Raw genomic sequence first — 19,160 nt, 5'->3', positions numbered from 1 at the left:
AGCACTATGTTTCCTACATCTTCTTTGTCTACGATGACGCCACATTGTTATGTGGAAATGTCATAATATTGTGACTATTTAGTGGTCACTGTGCTGTAAACTAGAACCAAGGAAGAGCACTGATGGTACAGTTTGATTGTGTTGCCCTTTATATGATATGGGTTTTTTTTTTAAAGAAGAAGATGAGATATGTCTCATATTTTTATAAATATATTTTGGTTTTGGAGTAGAGAAGGTGATGCCATGTACTGGACTAAGCTTTTAGGTGTGTGAGGAAAAGAGTGAATACACTGGCCCTTTAAGTAGTTACTGATGGGATTGTTCCATGTGGAAAATCATAAAGAGGAGGATCAGGTCAGCTCTGCTGTACCTCAGCCTTTAAGACAGCCACTGAAGTTCTGGTTGAAATCCACTCCACTAAACAAGTCTCCAAAGTCCTATCTAAACAGGCTTGGCCTGTGCAGGTCAGTGGAAAGGAAAGCAGTAGTGTTCAGCATGATGAAGTGTGCTCTGTGGTTTGCAATCATCTATGTAGATGGCTTCAAGTTCACTTGAATTGTTAGCCAGGAATCGAAAGAAAAAGAACACATTTTGGTACATTTGTTCAACTTTGCAGTTTTCTGGTATGTCTTTGTAGAAGTCTAAAAACCTGTGTGTGTGTGTATGTGTGTGCATGTGTAACATCTACAGATCTATCTATCCATCCATCTATCTATCTATCTATCTATCTATCTATCTATCTATCTATCTATCTATCTATCTATCTATCTATCTATTTATTCATTTATTTATGCTGCATGTCTTCTACACATATCAGTCTGCAACCAGAGTGTGAGTGTACATTGACTGCATGCAACTAAAAATGCTTTGGACGGCTGCCAGCAGGAGAAGAGAACTCACTGGATCAAGAGTTTTGTGGTTTGTTCTTTTTGTTTGCCTTTTAGTCTTTATGTCTTTGTAGTTACTCTATGTTCCCAGAGTAAAGGGTGGGGCTAAATCATCTGTGAAACTAACAGCTAACAGATTCCTGCCCTTTTTTAGGTCTGGATATGTATGCATGTGTGTGTGAGAGAGAGAGAGAGAGAGAGAGAGAGAGAGAGAGAGAGGGAGAGAGGGAGGGAGGGAGGGGAAAGAGTTTATGAATGTTGGGGGTGTGTGTTGGGAGGGGAGAGAAAAACAAACACATACAGAAGCAGAGATAGAAGGAGTGGAGACAGTTCATGAAGTAGAGAAGTGGCTCTGCTTGTTTTCATTTTTCTGTAATGACCACTGTGCCGTGAGTAGGAAGGACGATACGAACGCCAGGCAGCTCCAGCACAGGGAACACAGAGACTGCAACTCCTCTGCACTCTTCTCCCCCCCTCTCTCTGACATTTACACCCACCTGTTGAGTATGCCCACCCCACTAGCTCTCATGGTCATTTCAGCAACAGTTCTCTGAGCGTGTGGCTGCACCCGCTGCCAACCGTCTTGGTCACTTTTTTGGAGAGATGTCGTCCCTCTACTCACGTAACAAGGATCTGTCCTCTCGCACCAGGAAATCTTTGTCGGACTCACCGCCCTCCTCCCCGTCCCCCAGCACCAAAGCCTTCCGAGTAAGAACCAACTGTGCATGTTTAAAAGTTTTTTGAGACTTTGGGATGACTGTGGAATTTATCAGGGTTGCCTTTGGGGTGTATTGGTAGTATTAGAGCAGTGTCACAAAATTGCTGTAACTGAAATTCAAATGTTGAAATGTTTTTTAGAAGCAAGACTTTGTTGCCTCCTTTTTTCAGAGCCAAAAGTGACTACAGCATCTTTTGTTGTGCCATGAAATAATGTAAATGTGATAATGACAAATGGCTGTAATTGCTTGTGGGACAGTAGAATGATTTAGGGTTGGTTTGTGTTGTGGAGACTCGTACTTTGTGGCAATCACAAAAGACATCCTGGTGTGCTGTTTCTCAGGTCATTGTTTTTGTTTTTATTTTATTTTTATTTTACAGAGAAATATAGAATCATATAAGTAGGTAAAGCCTAAAATGTAATTTTGGTTGGCAACAGTAAAGTGTGATGTTTAACTGTTAGTAATAAAACGTGTATGGTAGATAATTTAAAAGGGTGTTTGCAATGACAACCATTTTAGACTACAATTAAAAAATAGCTTAGTTTTTAACATCATGCCATGTTTTGCCACTTTTGGTAGACTTTCTGGTGGTATACATAGTAGGTCTGTAGTCTGTAATATTACACTAGTTTCTAGTGGCATACTGGCTCCATGGTTGTATCATATGTATCATCTGTAACGATTAGGCACAACTTAATATTGTGTTGTGAAGTGCTGTGAAGTGTTAAATGACACTCCTGTTGTGTTGTTCATATTCTTATCCTCAAAATCAAGCAGGAAATGGGCATGTGATTGCTTGGAGTATTTTTAAAGCTTTGATCTTTACATGTTACAGAAATCACTTTTAACTGCATATGTGAACCTTTTCCCTGAACTGAAATATAGAAATTTCTTCTAAAATAGTACGGTAAGCTAATGCCATATGTATTTCCACACTATACAAATCAATTTTTTCTCCTTATTAGATTAATTCAAAGCCCCTCTTCTCAAGAAAAGTGACCATTAACCAAAGCCGTATTGCGGCTTAATGTTTGATAGATTAATAGCTCACTGAGATTATGTAAGAACTACACTATTTGGACAAAAGTATTGGGACACCTACACAGTACACCCACAAGAGCTTTTATTTTATCCCATTCTAAATCCATAGGCATTAATATGGAGTTGGTCCCCCTTTGCTACTATAACAGCTTTCACTCTTCTGGAAAGCTTTCTACAAGATTTTGGAGTGTGACTGGGGGAATTTTGCCCATTCATCCAGAAGAGCATTTGTGAAGTCAGACACTGATGTTGGATGAGAGGGACGGCTCGCAGTCTCCATTCTAGTTCATCCCATAGGTGTTTGATGGGGTTGAGGTCAGAGCTCTGTGCGGGCCAGTTAAATTCTTCCACACCAAACTCACCCAGCCATGCCTTTATGGAACTCGCTTTGTGCACTTGGGCACAGTCATGCTGGAACAGAAAAGGGCCTTCCCTGAACTGTTCCCACAAAGTTGGAAGCATACAATTGTCCAAAATGTCTGTGTATGCTGAAACATTAAGATTTTCCTTCACTGGAACTAAAGGGCCTAATCCAATCCCCCCGAAAGCAAAAAGCATTATCCCTCCTCCACCAAACTTTGCAGTTGGCACATTGCAATCAGGCAAGTAAGGTCCTCCGGACATTCCCCAAACCCAGAAAGCCAGATAGAGAAGCGTGATTCGTCACTCCACAGAATACGTTTCCAGTGCTCCGAAGTCCAGTGGCGGCGTGCTTTACACCACTCCCCCCTTGTGTGGCATTGTGCATTTTGATCTTAGGCTTGTGTGTAGCTGCTCAGTCATGGAAACCCATTTTGTGAAGCTTCTAACGTGCAGTTCTTTTGCTGATGTTGCTTCCAAAGGCAGCTTGGAACTTGTTAGTGAGTGATAGGCACTGTGCACTTGAGCCCTCTGTGGCCCCACTCTGTGAGTGGTCTACCGCTTTGTAGCCAAGCTGTTGTTGCTCTGAGGTGCATCCATTTCAAGATAATAGCACTTACATTTGACAGGAGCAGATCTAGCGGAACAGAAATCCCCTATGACAGTGCCACGTTTAGTCGCTAAGCTCATCAACACGACCCATTACACTGCCGGTTTTTGTTAGTTGAGGCTTTAAGGCTATATGCTTCATTTTTTCCACCAGTTAGTAATGGTCGTGTCTGAAAACCTGAACTCAGTAATTAGGAGGTGTGTCCCAATACTTTTGTCTATATAGTCTATCTAGGATTCACAAAAAAAAATGTGTAATTTGGTACAGCTTTGATTATGTGAATAGTATTTAATATACAAACAGAAAGCTGTATTTGCAAAAGCATACCATGCCATTGTGAAGAGATGCTTTTGAAAGCTATATTCTTTAAAGCTGTGTCGAGGCCCTTTATTTATAAATAAAGGGCATCAACACAGTTCAGACTGTAATGTACAACTGAATCCGATTTCCGGGAAAACACAGTAGCAGACAATTCAAAAATATAAAAAAACAAAAAACAGTGGTTTTATTTTTTTATTTATAATTTTAACCTTATTATCTTAAACTTTTGTGCCAGTTGAACAAAAAATTGCATTAGTGGCAATAATTTTAAGACAACCAGGTTAATACTTCATACTTTTTTAGTGAAACATTGCAGCATTTTTTGCAACGTAAAGAGAGTATTCATAATGATATTCATTGTAACAGTAACTTATTGCGCTGTAAGTTTTTGCTTTGCTTTACAACAAATTCAACCATTTGATTATTCACTATGCCACTTAAAATACATCAGTGAGTATTGCATTTTTAGACCTCAGAAACTTCGCCTCAGTGGGAGAAAGAGACCATTGTCTCTTTACAAGAAGCTTGTAAAGTCAGCAGGTGCTGCTCTCCATCTGTTTTGGTTCTAACAATGCAGTGCATGATGTGGGTGAAGAAATTATTCTAAAAAAAGGAATTGGACTGCCAAAGCTTGAACAGATTAGAGTGGCAGAAAGCAAATTTGAAAAAGATTACAGATCTAGGATTTGTTCCCTCGTCCATAAAACACTTCTTAGAACAAATCAGTACTGTATGAATAAATATCACATTTCACGAAAGATTGTTATATACAAATCTGCAAAAGCTGGCGAAAAATATATGAATGTCAAAATATGTTTACATGTTTGTTCTAATCATAATCGGATTTCTTTTCCATTACTTCCATGTATGGGCTTGAAATTTCCATGACGAGGATGGACTTGTTTTGGCAAGGTTTCCTTGGGAGAAAGAGGGAGAAGCATGTGCTTTATTTTTAGGATGCCTCTACTCATTGTTTGCTGGGGGCTTTTTTTCTTTCTATCTGAAACAGCTGTTGTATAACAGCATACAGGGGCTTAAACAAGCCAACACATTTGTCGGGCAAGGTAATAGGTCTCATGTTAGGGTATGAGAAGATCTGAGAACACACTAGTAGAGAAGGAATGAAAAGGTTGAAACGAAAGTTTATTTTTTGTAGGGATTGACAGACATAGAAGCTGGAGCCTGGAGAAGCAGATAAAGATGGGTTGAGTGAGATAGGAATCAACCCATGAGACACTGGAAAGCACAAACGACTTTTATGGAACTGTGTATTGGAACACTCCATTTGGGTATACTGACGCTCACATTTTCCATTTTGCAAGCTGGCAAGATGACCAGCTTTCAGTGGGGGCTGCAGGGAAGAAGTGTGAGAGGGAATGAAAAAGAGTGTCCAGTCTTGCCCACAGAGAGAAAAAAAAGATAAGGGTTGCAGGTTCTCATTCCAAACAAAGTAGGAGCACACATGATCAGCTGATCAGACTGAGAGCAATGGATTAAAGAAATGTAATCAAGTGTGCTCCTGCTTGTTTGGTATAAAAACCAGCAGCCACCCCAGCCTTTTGCGAAAAAGATTGGACACCCCTGCTCTAGACCTTACATAGTAAATTTGATTAGTATAACTTCTCTTTCTGGTTCCACCCATACATAGAGTAGGTTTAAAAAGGAATCTTTCTGAAGGTTTTTTGTCAGTAATTTAACTTTCACTTATGTTATTGTTTTCTGTAGACTTAGGTGTCAAAAAATCAGATTGCATGGTGGAAATTGTGTGTTGTGGGATTAAAATAATTTTTAAAACCCTTAATCTTATTATAAAGTAAATATTTCATATCTCTCCAGTTCATTCAGATTCTGCAGTACACGCTTGTTGACCTTCCTCTTCTTGCATGGGGTCAGTATAAACCTACCTCCTCTTCCTGGGAGATTATTCATATACATGAGTATCCAATGAGTAATTTTCTAAAAAAAGTTTCAGGTGTTAGTGTTGCCTGGAAAATTAGGCTACATTCTTGTCATACATGTCAATGTGAATTGGAAATCATAATGGATTTTTTCTCCATTCCGTTGCGTGTTTCTGAGTATTAGAGTATTAGAGAGGGTCCCTGAGTTAGCTGAGCATTTTCATTTGATGATAGGTGAGGATAGTGGGAGGAGGAGATGAAACATAATATTATTGATTATTATTATTTTTTTACCACCCACTGGTGCATGATGATGTAATTAAATATCATGATACAATTTAAAAGTGGGTAAAAGTCATTACATATTCATGGAAGATTGTAGGAAAACAAGAGGTTTATCTTTTAAATGATATGATGAATCTTGTGGCTGGACGCATGAACTTAAAGGTAAATAAAGACAGTTTGCTGATATATTAATGACATAAGTGTGTGTGTGTGTGTGTGTGTGATACAGTACATTTGCCAAATTTACTCTCAGTAAATCTGTGCGGCTGTGGTCAATAAATCTTTCTGTATGTGGATTTTGGTCTGTGGTCAACTACTGTGCTCTGGTCAGAGTGTGTCCACCGTGGTCAGGAGAGATGTATATTGTTGTAGTCATGAGGACTGTGGGTGAATGGATAATTGAATCTCTGCATGTGCTGTTGGCAGTATGTGTGTGTGTGTGTACGCGCATGTACTGTGGTCTATAAACTCTTCTCTTTGTGGATTGTGGTTAATAGTACTGCTGTGCCCTGGTCAGGATGTATGTGGTGTGGTCAGTAGCTCTTTCTGCACTGTGGTGTAGTTCTGTTGTGTTCTGGTCAGTGAACAGCAGGCTCTTAGGAGAAGGAGGCTGCAGCAGCATATCGTATGACCACATAAGGACAGGCCTTTCTGCCAGTGCTGTGTAAACATTCTTAGAGCTCAGAACTGCACCTCACCAGAGCCAGCGTGCCTGCTGCTTCCTAGTTTACTTTCCCTTACGTACCATAGCCCTTAGTCAGGCAGTAAAATTCACAGTTAAAGAGATGTAAAACACAGACTCACTCCATCAATCTTATATATGTTCAGGTACTGTATATACAGGACATTGCCAAGCATGACCCTCTACTTCACTCACTCACTGCTTTTATGCCTGCTGACCTTACCAGCCAGTGCTGAACTTGAGAAATGGATGTGGTGTAATTACTTGTTTAACCACAAACTCAAAGCTTTTTTTTTTCTTTTAAACAAGGCTTAAATGACTGTGCTCTGTCTTTGTCCTTTTTTGGTATTGTAAGGTCCCTGTCAGTTTGGGCATCAGACCGTTTTTCCTCTCCAATGTATAATCAAGTTTAGTGTGGATGTGTCTAAACAGGATGTGTGGATGTGTATCTTTGGCTTCTCTCTCTCTCTCTCTCTCTCTCTCTCTCTCTCTTTCTTGCTCTGTGAAAGATATCAATCTATAATCTCTAGGAATGTAAGAAGAGAAGATACTTTTTACTCAGTTCTCTCCCTGTTTTTTTCTTTCTCTGATTTACATTGGTTTTCTGCGTTTTTTTTTAGCCTTTGTTCCCTTCTCTTTTTTCCAGCCATCAGGTTTGTTACTAAACACATTTAGTCCTGGGTGCATCCCTGTATTCTGTAGCACCTATAGTTTAAATGTAAATTGTTAAAAGTGTACATCAAATTTGACCTGAGATAAAACACTAATATTTCTCTTCCTCATTTAGTCATTTACTAATGCTTTTTTATTAGGTTTTGTAGAGACTCCATGAGAGGGTAATATATCTGAGATGATTTAAAAAAACATGGCTGTAACTCACAGCATTTAATACCAAAAAAAACAATTGCTTGCTAACCTGCATTAACAAATGATTTGACTTGCAATTCCTTGACATAAGAAGTTAAAAATTAAGTAATTTGTGGTGATTTCTGTCGCTGAATTGAATTAGATCTGTTGAAGGGAAAGGGAAGAGGCACAATTAAAAAAATAAAACAGTAAATAATGTTCAACATTTTACACAGTCAAGTTAGGGCTATGAACTTGTCATTGTACTTGAGCTGAACATTCTGAATATGCTGTTCATGTTCATCAGTTGTGTACTGAAAACCAAGGCAGAGAAAAAGAAAAAAAGTCTTCCATGTGGGCACACTTTGAAACCCAAGAGTGCTTTGTCCATGTACATAAAAAGAAGTCAAATATATCTAATTTTGATAACCTATTTCAGAAACGAAGTAATACAGATTAGCTTTTGCAATTCTTAAAAACAATAAAAAGAGACAAGCAAAAAAACAAACAAAAAATATACTATGTTCCTATGTCACTATGTATATAAAAATAGAACTGGAATGCTATGTTTTTAAACCACTACGATGAGGTTTATTTATTTATTTAAGCCCAATTTCCAGACTATCATTGGCCATGAATTTTTTTGCCTTTAGCTGCTACCTTATCTTACAAAAACATGTGTAGATCTTAGTCAGTGTTAATCAGTTAATGTACAAGTACATGGCAGGCAACCAGTAGCATTAAATGACATAACAGAAAAAAATGTGACACAGCTGATAAAAATGTGTTTTTTTCAACAGGGTTCTTGAATTGGGAATACATTACACCACCTCTTAATGAATTATTTTTGTGTGACTGCACGTACCATAGTAGAAAGGGAAGGAGCAAATTTTCATGTTAGCTTTTTCATGTTAGAATGATATTTATAAATGCTGGTCTGCAAAGTTAAGGTGATGAAAAGTAGCAGTATATTATCATGAAATCACATTTAAAGTACTTTACCTTGTGACTTTCTTTTGCAGCATGATAGAACATCTAGGTGAGTACTGAACTTTCTATTTTGTTTCTTGTTTTTTTTTAAAAAAAGGAAATACAATATATAATAAATATGAGGTAAGATAAAAAGAATTGTTCTGAAATTATCCAAAAGACGTTGCACAAATGTCTGCCTTTAACAGGTCAGATGGCGGTGGTGTAGAGGGCTCATCAGAAAGACTCAGCCGTACCAGCTCCTACACACGTAGGGAGAACCGCTTAGCTTCTCTGAATAAGACCAATGATGACTCCGCCAGCAAGGACTACAAGAAGGTTAGTAAACATACCACTAGTTACCATTTGATTAAGTACTTAAACAGCTTCTTTCATGGTTCATTCATTTTCTTAGAGCTAATTTTTATAAATTGCATGTCATGATGTTAATATAATGGAAACAAAATGTATTTGGTTCAGTTCAGTCCTGTGTGACAAATTGGTCTCCTTGTTTAAAACACAGAGACAAAGATTTGTAATGAAATGATCTTCACCAATCGAGGGATGTTCACTCCGGGTCATGTTAGTAAACACCTTATTAACAGAGCAGAGTAAACAACAGAGTGAAATTTAGGCCTTCTTTAAAAATACAGAATAACTTTATTATATTTATTATAACCATTACATTGTCCAAATTCAGCAGCCACTAAGACTTGAATAAGTCCTCATTACTGATGTTCATTGGTAAAGCATAGATCAGCAACTTCCCTGGCTCTGGGGATACATTTGGCAGCTTGAATTCTATGTTTGTTTATTTCATTTTGCCAGTTGTATGAGGATGCGCTGGCGGAGAATGAGAAGCTAAAAACTCGTCTGGAGGACAGCAAGCAAGAGCTGGCCAAAATCCGTTCACAGCTGGACAGAGTCACACAGGTGAGAGCACACTCAGCCAAGCTCTGAGAGAAAGATTTTCTATGGCTATAATGATTAGTTTGCCCCGCATCTTCCAAGAAGTATGAAAACAGCACTGCTCACTGGTCCTCTGTTTACAATTAAATCGCTGAGCCAACATTCTCTAAAGCAGGCATGTCAAATTCTGGGCCAAAGTGCTCATCATCTAATGTTCTGAAATCAGTGTATGAAGGCCTTGCTAAATAGCTAATGAGCTGTATTAGGTGTGCTTAATGGGGCAGCGTGCTGGAGTCTGCAATGTTTTGGCCCATGAGGACTGGAGCTTGACACATGCTCTAAAGCCAGTAGTGTCTATAAAAACAAGTAGTATATATCTGAATGTCCGGATGGAGGATTCAAAGTGCAAGCAGTGATGATAGTACCATGACTACCTTAGAACTAGTTACAAATTTACCACAGAGAGCAAACATGCTGCTAAATTTTAATGAGTGTGTGTTATTGTCATGTTGAAAGTGGTGCAACATTTGGTGCAGCATTTTAAGCTGGCAGTGATTTTTTTTTTTACTTGGACTTTAAATTTGAAACAATAAGGAAAAATGTGATTTGTATATATTCCAACACAGATCTTTCACAGGTGAAGGAATGCTTGACAACATGCTGCATTCAAAACAGACCAAAGTCAAAAATCCAAAAGTTCAAAAGTTTTATTAACACATATTCCATAGACTACATATACAACATTTTTCTATAAATGGGGATCCTGACACATTTTACTGCTTCTTTTTGTTTTTTTTTTTCATTTTTAATATTCTAATTACTACATGTAATATTTTTGAATGCTACCTTTTTTACATGCACTGTACAAGGTCATTTCTTTAGGCTTATTATTATTATGTTTTCTTCTTGTCTTACCAAGATGAAATATTCATGTTGTGCCATTTTATTATTTATGCTTCTGTTTACTACCTTTGTGTTTCAGAAGCAGGACAGAATTTCGGAGAGGTCCAGTGTGTTTGAATCAGAGAAAAGGGTATATATACATATATATGTATAAACTATCTCTGTATTTTGCTGAGCATCTTGTGCCTTACAATATTTAATGTCTACAACAGTCCATTCATAGCCTTTTCAGTTTTATTTACTTGTCACCATGTCAGTACCATGGCGTCTACTGTAGATTTCATGTTACTGTTATATTTATGGGGGGGGGTAGATTTTACTAACTCAGCAGAGGAGCTAAGCTAGTGTACTCAAAAAATCAAAACAGTGTCCGATTTCAATTTTGATGACCGCGTTTTAAGCATGTTAGCAACGTCAGCCTAGCATCTCCCGTTGTAAACTAAAGAAGCACACGTCAGATATTAAACTACATCTGGGGTAACTGATAAATCACTTTACTTTGATATTTCACCAAACTTTTCTTTTAAGAAGGGATCTCAAAGTAATGTGTTAATGATTACTCTTTTTTGTGAAGGAAAAGCAGGCATTGGAGAAGAAAGTATCTGACATGGAAGAAGAGCTTAAGGTAAGAGGGTGACTATGCCTCTACAACATGCATGTGATTAAACCAGTTTTATGAGTTTCATGTGCTAGTCAGTGTCCTTAAAACGTAGCATGCTGTGCTAGCTAGTTGTAATGCAGCTAAGCTAACCTGAGTCAGCACGTTTGTGTTTATGTTTTGACTAGAATTATCTGTTTATGCTGACTAATTTTATAGTATGCAGATGTTTAAGCTAGCTCGGGTATAGACAAACACCAAAGCCATGAACATGTGCTCTTGCCCTGTATTGCTAGTCTGAGACAGTGCTTGATAGCCTCACAGCATCCTGCAGCTGCAATATTACGTGGTGACCTAGTTCCTGTTACACTGGAGCCAGTACAGAACCCATCGCTCAGACCCTGGGACACGGCATAGTCTTTGTTCAACATTCCAGCAGTAATTGCACAAAGTTGACATTTTGAGAGGCTAAGAACAACACAACAGCAAAATACATGCTTTGGAAATGATTAAGAAATACCTGCATCAGCTGTGGTTGGCTAAGCTAAAGTGACAAATAGGATGTTAAAAAGCCTTTGGACCGACCTACATTTAAAAGTTCTGGTCAAAGATATCTGTACAGCAAAATGTTGACTACTTTAGAGACACATGGTGCAGATTCAGAAGATGTGTTCTTCTCAAAGACAGTAATTTTACCCCAGCCCCCAAAAAAGTCATGAATTAGCACTGACACTGGCATAATTTTGATTTAAAATATTCATTCATACTAGGTTGCTAACTAGACTCACCTGATGTGAGGAAGCAGCAGGCACTTGTTTGACTGGTATATATTGTCCCCACTGCCTCAGAAGTCTGCCCCAGTGAGGTTTCGCTGTGGCTACCAGCCCTGAGTTGATCCTCGGCTGGAGTAAGGGAAAAGGGGGAAAATGGTGAGTGGCCAAAACCACTACTGGTTGCCTGCTCACAGACACTCATCCTCCACAAAAAGGCATGAAAACACATTGGTCACTGCAATATAAACAGTGCGTGACAGCCTGATCACAGTTTTCTGTATTATCACAGTAGATTGAATGTTGATTGTTGTTACTCATGATGTGCTGGAGATCTCGATAGATTTTAGGGTTTTTGTAAAAATAGCAGTTTCATAGCCATCAATCAGTATTCTGCAAATTAAATAAGGTTAATTGATGGCTACTAGTTTACATTCATTGGTAGTCATGTTGTCATGCATGCTCAAGCTATTTCTTAATGGGACTAGTCCTCATAAATTCCATGATATGTAATTTTATACTATGAAGACAGTTTGGAGGATCTGTGGTGAACCAGAACCTCAATGATTGGCATGACATATACGCAATTATTAGCATGTTCTCTTTTTGGTTAATGTTTCAGTTACAAGCTTATAAATGTTGTATAAACTCGTCCAAACTGTTGTCATGGTATATAATTTCTTGACTGGGATGCGAGAAATCCCAATAGGGATAACCGGTAAAGAAAACTGAGGAGGCCTCTGACTAATTTTGTACTGTAAACCTTTATCTAAATGGGCATCTCCTTTTGGCTTTTCCTCTTCTCCATTCTCCTTAATCCATGTTTTAATCAGGGCTCAAAGTTCTGCTCCAGCTTTGAACAATGTAGCGTGGCGCATGCCCACATGACACAAGTTAGAACCACAAATCACACTTAGTTAATTCAGACAAACACTGTACTGTCAGCAGTATGTGCAAGCTTAATCAGTGAATTGCACCAGGCAAAAGAACAACTGTAGTTTGCTGGATGGCCTTCAGATGTTTTTAGGGTTCATGTCACAGCCAGAGATCTGGCAAAGAAACCTGGAATGGTGGTCCCAGATCTGTGGATCAGAGCATGAAGAGCGTGTCAAGTGGTTTTCTTCCATAATGGTGTTAACCCAAAGGACTTCTACACACACTGGTGTAGGATCCCATTGAGGTTAACCACAGATCCCTCAAATGTCTTGTATAAGCCAATGTTGAGGAAATAGTTAGAGTTTTAGTTTGGCAGGTTGTATGCTGAAAACCTTTCAGATAGCCAAGTTCATCCATGAATGACATGGACGTATTTCCAGAGATATTCGCTTTTTTTGTTTCAAGGTTGCTATCCAAGCTCGAATTCAAAGAAACACATAAGCACACCCACAACTGTACTGTCTTTCTCACTGCCCCTTTTCAGTCTTGCTTGTAAGGAGTGCTGTTTGCATGGTTTGCAACGTTGTTGTATTAGGCTTGCATGCCACCGTGTACTCTTTCTACTTCTTTCTTCTGTCTTTGATCCTTATTATCTTTTGCTTCCTGGCATTACACTACACTTAAACTCTGACACGCCTTCCCTAGCTCTCTTTTCTTTCTTCTTTTCTTCTTCTTTTCCACACTTTTAGGCTAATTCACCCCAAATTCTCCTTCTTTCTTTGTGCCCCCCTCTTCTCTCTAGACCCTCCCTGCGCTGGCTCGGCTGCGGGCTTTCCGCAGGGCCAATGAGCGCCTGCTAGCAGAGAACAGAGCCATGCTGCACATCTTCACTTGCCTCGCCCAGACAGCTTCCCTTCCTGAGACGGAGGATCTCTAGTCCTCCTCTCTTGCTCTCTGTCCTTCTCTTCTTTCTCCCCTCTTCTGTCACTGCCACCTCCTCTTCCTCCACATCTACGTTGCTGCCAGGCAGGTCTTTGTATTCCTTATTCTCTTACCTTTGCACAACTTGACTCTCTCTCTCTCTCTCTCTCTGTATTTCTCTCTCTCTCTCTCTCTCTCTCTCTCACCCTCCCCCCATTCTCCCTTGGGCCTGAAGAATCGCAAGCCATTGCATTCTTCCTGCCGCCGATGCCTTTGAAGATATTTTTAGAGATATTTGCATCATGGCTGAAAGACTCTGCGACTCTGTCGTGTTGAGTCCAGCACACTTTTTTTTTCAGGATGCAAGCTTTGTACTGCCATTCTGGTTAATACAGCAGCAGTATTTATGGCACGGGTTAATAGATAAATCCTCCCAAATTACAGTTAAGACTGGTTAATAGAAAGATGTATGTGATTATGATCATTTAAGCTAATTTAAGTGGTTAAGGCTTTTGCAGGGGTGCCTGTACAGCCCTCTGTGTCATCTGGAGGATGCTTGACAGTGATAAATGATAGCCAAATGTTCAAACTAGATAAAGTTAAAATCCTTCAAGTAAATGATTTTGAAAAGGCTTTTCACTGTCTAAACTGGAAAAAATCACACTGCAGCAAGTGTCACACTTGTGTGTGTGAGAGGGAGAGTGAGAGAGAAAGAGAGATTGGGGAGAAAATGGCGAAGAGAATGTCTGGGTTAATTCTGAAAGAGAATTAGCACAATCAGCCTTTGTTTTATCTAAAACTTGTGCTCATATGAAGTCATGAGCGAATACTTTCTCTGCCTTACTGTTTTACTGGCACAGTTATTTTATTCAGTGCACTGTTAAGGACAGATGACCCAGATTGCAGAGGTAGACAGCATCTTTCTGTTTTATATTTGCACAAATAACATACTGTAAACTACAGTGTCCTCGAGATTTACTGGTGTAGTGAGAAAAAAGGAGATGAGCAAAAAGGCTATGAAAATGCACCCCTGCATTCACCCTGTCATAGCAAGAAAAACCACTGATTTTCTCACATAATTCGGGTCCAACCAAAGTTCTGGTACGATATAATAACTCCAGGTGCCAACCTTTGCTTTTTCATAATAGCAGAAACTTCTAGCAAGCCTCTAAAATAGTTTGTTGGCTTGAAGGTGCCATCTTGGATATTGTATTATGGAAGTAAGGCAGTTTTGCCTCTCTATCCCACTGCATGTGGGGGCATAAAACATTTGTCCTACTTCCATAATATAATATCCAAGGTCTGAGTACTTAATTAGTATTTTAAATATTTTTAATTATTATTTTTAAATATTGTTTATTATATACTGGCACTCCGGTAAACAAGAGCAAAACTGAAAAAAACATTCTTTATTGCTTATCTTCTTATCTTGCTTTCAAACTATAAAAAAATCTAACCTTTATTTGAAGTACAGTGATTGAAGGAAAAACCTAAATGTTATCATTACATATTTTTCTTAAATCTGTGTGTGATACAATTGTCAGCATCCTTATAAATTCTTATGAGTAGAAACCAACTATGGTCAGCTATGACTTCCTGTTTCACAGGGTCATGAGGTGATACACAGGGCAAATTTACTTAGTCATCTATCACTATGAGAAAGATCAGAGAATACAGTAGTGATGTACAACAAAAGGTTGTTGAGCTGCACAAATTTAGAAAATGGCTACAAGAAAATAGCAGTTGTGATGTGGATTTCCACTATCAGGGCAATAATTAAGAAGTTAAAGCAACTGGAGATGTTAGGAATTTGCTGTGAAGATGTATGTCAAAACTGACCCCAAGCATGGTAAATAGGATGATTTGATTGGCCAAAGAAGCTCCAAGGATCACAGCTGTGGAATTGCAGACATTAGTTAGGGCTTGGGGTTGTAACATCTTCCAAATTGCAATCAGACACCAGCTAGTTTGCCAGATGTTACTGGAACTTTCAGTGTTACCGTGTTCTATGGTCAGACCAAAATAGAGCTTTTTGGCAACAAATACTGGAGGTGAGTTCGGCATAGACATGAAGATAGTCATGCAACAAAGTACCTTACCTATGAAGTATGGTGGTGGATATGTGTTGCTGTTGTTCGGATACATGGTACCAAGGACTTCATCATGTACCAGCAAATATTGAATCAAAACCTGACTGCCTCAGCCAGGAAGCTTAAACTAGGCCATGGTTGGATCTTGCAGCAGGACAGTGATCCAAAGCGCACCTCAAAATCAACAAAGAAATGGTTCACTAACTACAGAGTCATGGTTTTGCCATAGTTATCCCAGTCCCCTGACCTAATCCCATAGAAAACCTGTGGGACGAGCTGAAGAGGAAAATCTGAAGGATGTTGAGAGACTCTGTATTGAGGAATGGTCTCAGATCCCTTGTTCTCTAGCCTTATTAAGCATAATAAGAGATGACTCAGTGCTGTTATCTTTGCATAGGGAGGCTGCACAAAGTATTAAATGAAAGGGTGCCAACAATTGTGGCTTACAGATTTGAGAAAAAACTATATTTTTGAGGGCACTGTAATCTCATTTCGTTTAAGTATTATTTAAAGACATATCCTTTTATGTTAATGTTCATGTAAGAAATTTGAAATAAATACAATTTCATACAAACCTTTACACTGACAGTAAATTCACATTTATTTATCTGTAGTGTCATACTGATCTTGAATAATTTTTACTTGCCACTGCTTTAGCTTTATATTTAAAGTAATGAGAATATTGCCAGCAGAGGGAGATATTTTAGGTATAATTACACACTATTAAAGTTCTTTCTCATCTCATCTCATCTCATCTCATTGTTTCAGGTTTTGACAGAACTGAAGTCAGATAACCAGCGACTAAAGGACGAGAATGGGGCCTTAATCCGAGTCATCAGCAAACTCTCCAAGTGAGGTCAGGCCATGCGTAGGATACACACCAAGAGACTGGCTGAGCAGCACCTCATGTTATTTCTGCCGTTTACACCCACTTTCTACCTTCTGAACTTAAATGACCATTTACACTAGATAATGGTTTCAAGCTCTTTCTTTCTCTCTCTCTGGCTGTTGGTCCAAACTTGTCTTGAATGGAGGGATATTGCAAAGGTAGAGACCAACGTCAGATGAACTACCTTACTGATAAGATTCCCCAAAATGTTCCCGTATAAAAGACTGGCTTTGATCAACAATTTTTTGTAGTGGATTTTTGAGATCAGTTGTACGCAACTGTAGATGCCCTTCTGGAGAATCATATAGTGCAAGCTTTTTTCAGCTCAGTCACACCGTATACATGAGAAAACTAAGTGAGACATTACACCATTTCCAAGGATGAGCTCCATTGCTAAATGGGAAGTATAGTCACTGTAATATCTACCTGTATATGGAACTTTGATGTATAGGATTTTAAAACCTTTTTTTTTTTGTCTACTCCTTGTTCATGTGTAATTTTGGGGAGGCCAAGAGAGATAGATAGAAGAGTTACCTGCTAACTTTGTTCAATGTTTTGTGGTTTTTTTGTTTGTTTCAAATATTTATGTTTATTGTTTATCTAAAAGAGATCTAAAATATTGGGTATTTATCAAGCTAAAGTTAAAAAAGAAAAAAAGTTTTCATAATTGCATTACAAGTTTAAAGTGATATAATTTTAAAGCTCACAGCACTTTGTTTTTAAGCTTGTTTATGGCACAGATATATTTATCATAATGCACTGTAAAACACTAAATGGGAAGTGGATTTATGTAGCACATGTACTGCTGCCATCTGCTTTTGTTGTGTGTTCTGGAATGAGAGAAGCTTAGGTTTCTAGAATTCTTAAGAAGGAAAAGAAGGAAATGAAGGAAAACTACCTGTGCTCATACCACAATATTGGTGTTAAAATAATGAAAAAAAAACAGCACCAGTCAGAGGTTTGCACACATCTATTATATTTTCACTGTTCATTTTATCTTCGAAAGACATCAAGATTTTTTGCAAATATTCGTTCTTTTATGTCTATTTCCTCTTCTCAGTAATGGCTTATTGATAGCTACACCTCCTTTTACACCCATAGTTGAATTCTCACTTGGGAAGGATGGAACACCTGTGGAGTACTATTTATAACAGTTTTAGTGGTCCCTGAGATCTTGCAGGCTTGTTAGGAGTTCCATTTCCTTTACATGTTTTAATCATTTTTGAGCTCCAGTTTCAGGAACTGTTTTTCTCTACTTATTTGTCCTTTGACTTTTCCCCTTCTTATGCAAGTGGAATATCTGATATCTAAATCTCCTCTGACATATCTTCTGAAAAATGAATAACTTTTACTTAATGGCTTTTTTGACTAAAGATGAAGTATAATTAATTAAACATAATGAAACAAAAGTCTTTATATTGAAATGTTTTAAAATATGAGAAACATACATCCACCCAGGTGTCCACACTTGTGATTGTACAGATTAGCATCGGTATTTCCCATATTACATTACTTAATCAATCACTTGTCAGTAAGCCATTACTCAGTTATGGACATGTAGTTGTGCCATACTAAGGATTGTTTTTATTAAAGTACTTTCAGTTTCACTGATTTTGGTTTAACATAGAAGAAAGAAGTGAGAAAGCAAAAGTTAATAACAACAATATGAAAACAGATTATAGCAACCATGTTTAGTCTTTTGTTTTACATTTATCTGTGGATTCACATTCAGAGAAACAGGACAAATGTAAGTGTAATCTGGGGGAAAATGAATTTGATGAATTAGATTAAATGAACAAAACAAGCACAGTGTGCAGGTAGTATGCTGTAATCTCATAATATAAAAACCCTTGTTGGAAGAACAAATGGAAGATCAATACATATACAATTTAAAACAAAAAAAGCAGAGATGAATAATTTTAATTAAAAGTCTTTTATTTTTTTTACCTTGTACAGAGCTGCTAACACATATGATAAATCTGTATCGAGATATTTGGTTCCCGTGAGGTCTTTACAAGGATCAATGATGTTCTTGTACTGTCCGCCAGGGTGTCATGGGAAAGTCTGTGAGCAATATATTTTCTTTTTTTTCGTTGCTAAGTGTCTTATCAAGGGCTAAAGCATGCGACTGGTCCACACTAGGCACAATGCTACGGACATGAACACACACACAAAACACTGAGACGAGAACAAACGTAGCCTGAGGACATAACTTCGCAGCCTCCTGATTCAAGGAGCAGAACACCATAGAGAGAGAGAACAAAGAAAACCAAGAGGGAGTTTTCATTTTGATAACAGATCTACAGGAAAGGCAGATGATGGAAAGTGCTGTAAGGGAGTTTGACCGATTGACAGTTGTTTCCTTCCCAAAAATTTTGATTTGATATTTCACATTAAAAATAAAAACCTTACACAGTAACCTCTGTTGAACTGTTGACATTTCATTTCTGGCCATGCAATAGCCAGAAATTTGCTTCCATTTGGTAACAAGAGAATGTAAGAAGGGTTAGAACGTCTCAGTTATGGAGGAGTCTCTCATTTTTCTTTAAGACAAAACAAGATCTACAGAGGACAACAAAGCAAAAG

The 19,160-nt window shown here is 38.2% G+C and overlaps 1 protein-coding gene across 4 annotated transcripts; it reads left to right on the top strand.

Annotated features, from left to right (window-relative positions):
- Positions 1-1,118: 1,118 nt before the first annotated feature.
- LOC118821972 (protein phosphatase 1 regulatory subunit 12B) lies at positions 1,119-18,564 on the top strand. 4 transcript variants are annotated; one of them, XM_036590695.1, is made up of 8 exons: positions 1,122-1,595; positions 8,672-8,688; positions 8,828-8,957; positions 9,447-9,551; positions 10,510-10,560; positions 11,005-11,055; positions 11,880-11,957; positions 16,454-18,564. In XM_036590695.1, the coding sequence occupies exons 1-7, from the start codon at positions 1,491-1,493 to the stop codon at positions 11,916-11,918; spliced, it is 498 nt and encodes a 165-aa protein (XP_036446588.1). In that variant the 5' UTR covers positions 1,122-1,490; the 3' UTR covers positions 11,919-11,957; positions 16,454-18,564. The 4 variants fall into 4 exon arrangements, with proteins under 4 accessions (XP_036446584.1, XP_036446588.1, XP_036446587.1 ...); XM_036590694.1 differs by having other exon boundaries at positions 11,877-11,957; XM_036590691.1 differs by lacking the exons at positions 11,880-11,957; positions 16,454-18,564 and adding an exon at positions 13,477-13,626 and having other exon boundaries at positions 1,119-1,595.
- Positions 18,565-19,160: the final 596 nt, after the last annotated feature.

The sequence above is a fragment of the Colossoma macropomum genome, unplaced genomic scaffold (assembly GCF_904425465.1).
Source record: "Colossoma macropomum unplaced genomic scaffold, Colossoma_macropomum, whole genome shotgun sequence".
NCBI lineage: Eukaryota > Metazoa > Chordata > Actinopteri > Characiformes > Serrasalmidae > Colossoma > Colossoma macropomum.
Note: the sequence above shows the minus strand (reverse complement) of the source record. Positions and strands in the feature narration are given on the sequence as shown.

Bases quoted from the DNA above. Each gene is read 5' to 3' on its own strand.
- LOC118821972 (XM_036590691.1), top strand. From the start codon at position 1,491: ATGTCGTCCCTCTACTCACGTAACAAGGATCTGTCCTCTCGCACCAGG. The intron at 9,552-10,509 runs GTGAGAGCACAC...TTTGTGTTTCAG, and splicing joins AGCTGGACAGAGTCACACAG to AAGCAGGACAGAATTTCGGA. The intron at 10,561-11,004 runs GTATATATACAT...TTTTTTGTGAAG, and splicing joins TGTTTGAATCAGAGAAAAGG to GAAAAGCAGGCATTGGAGAA.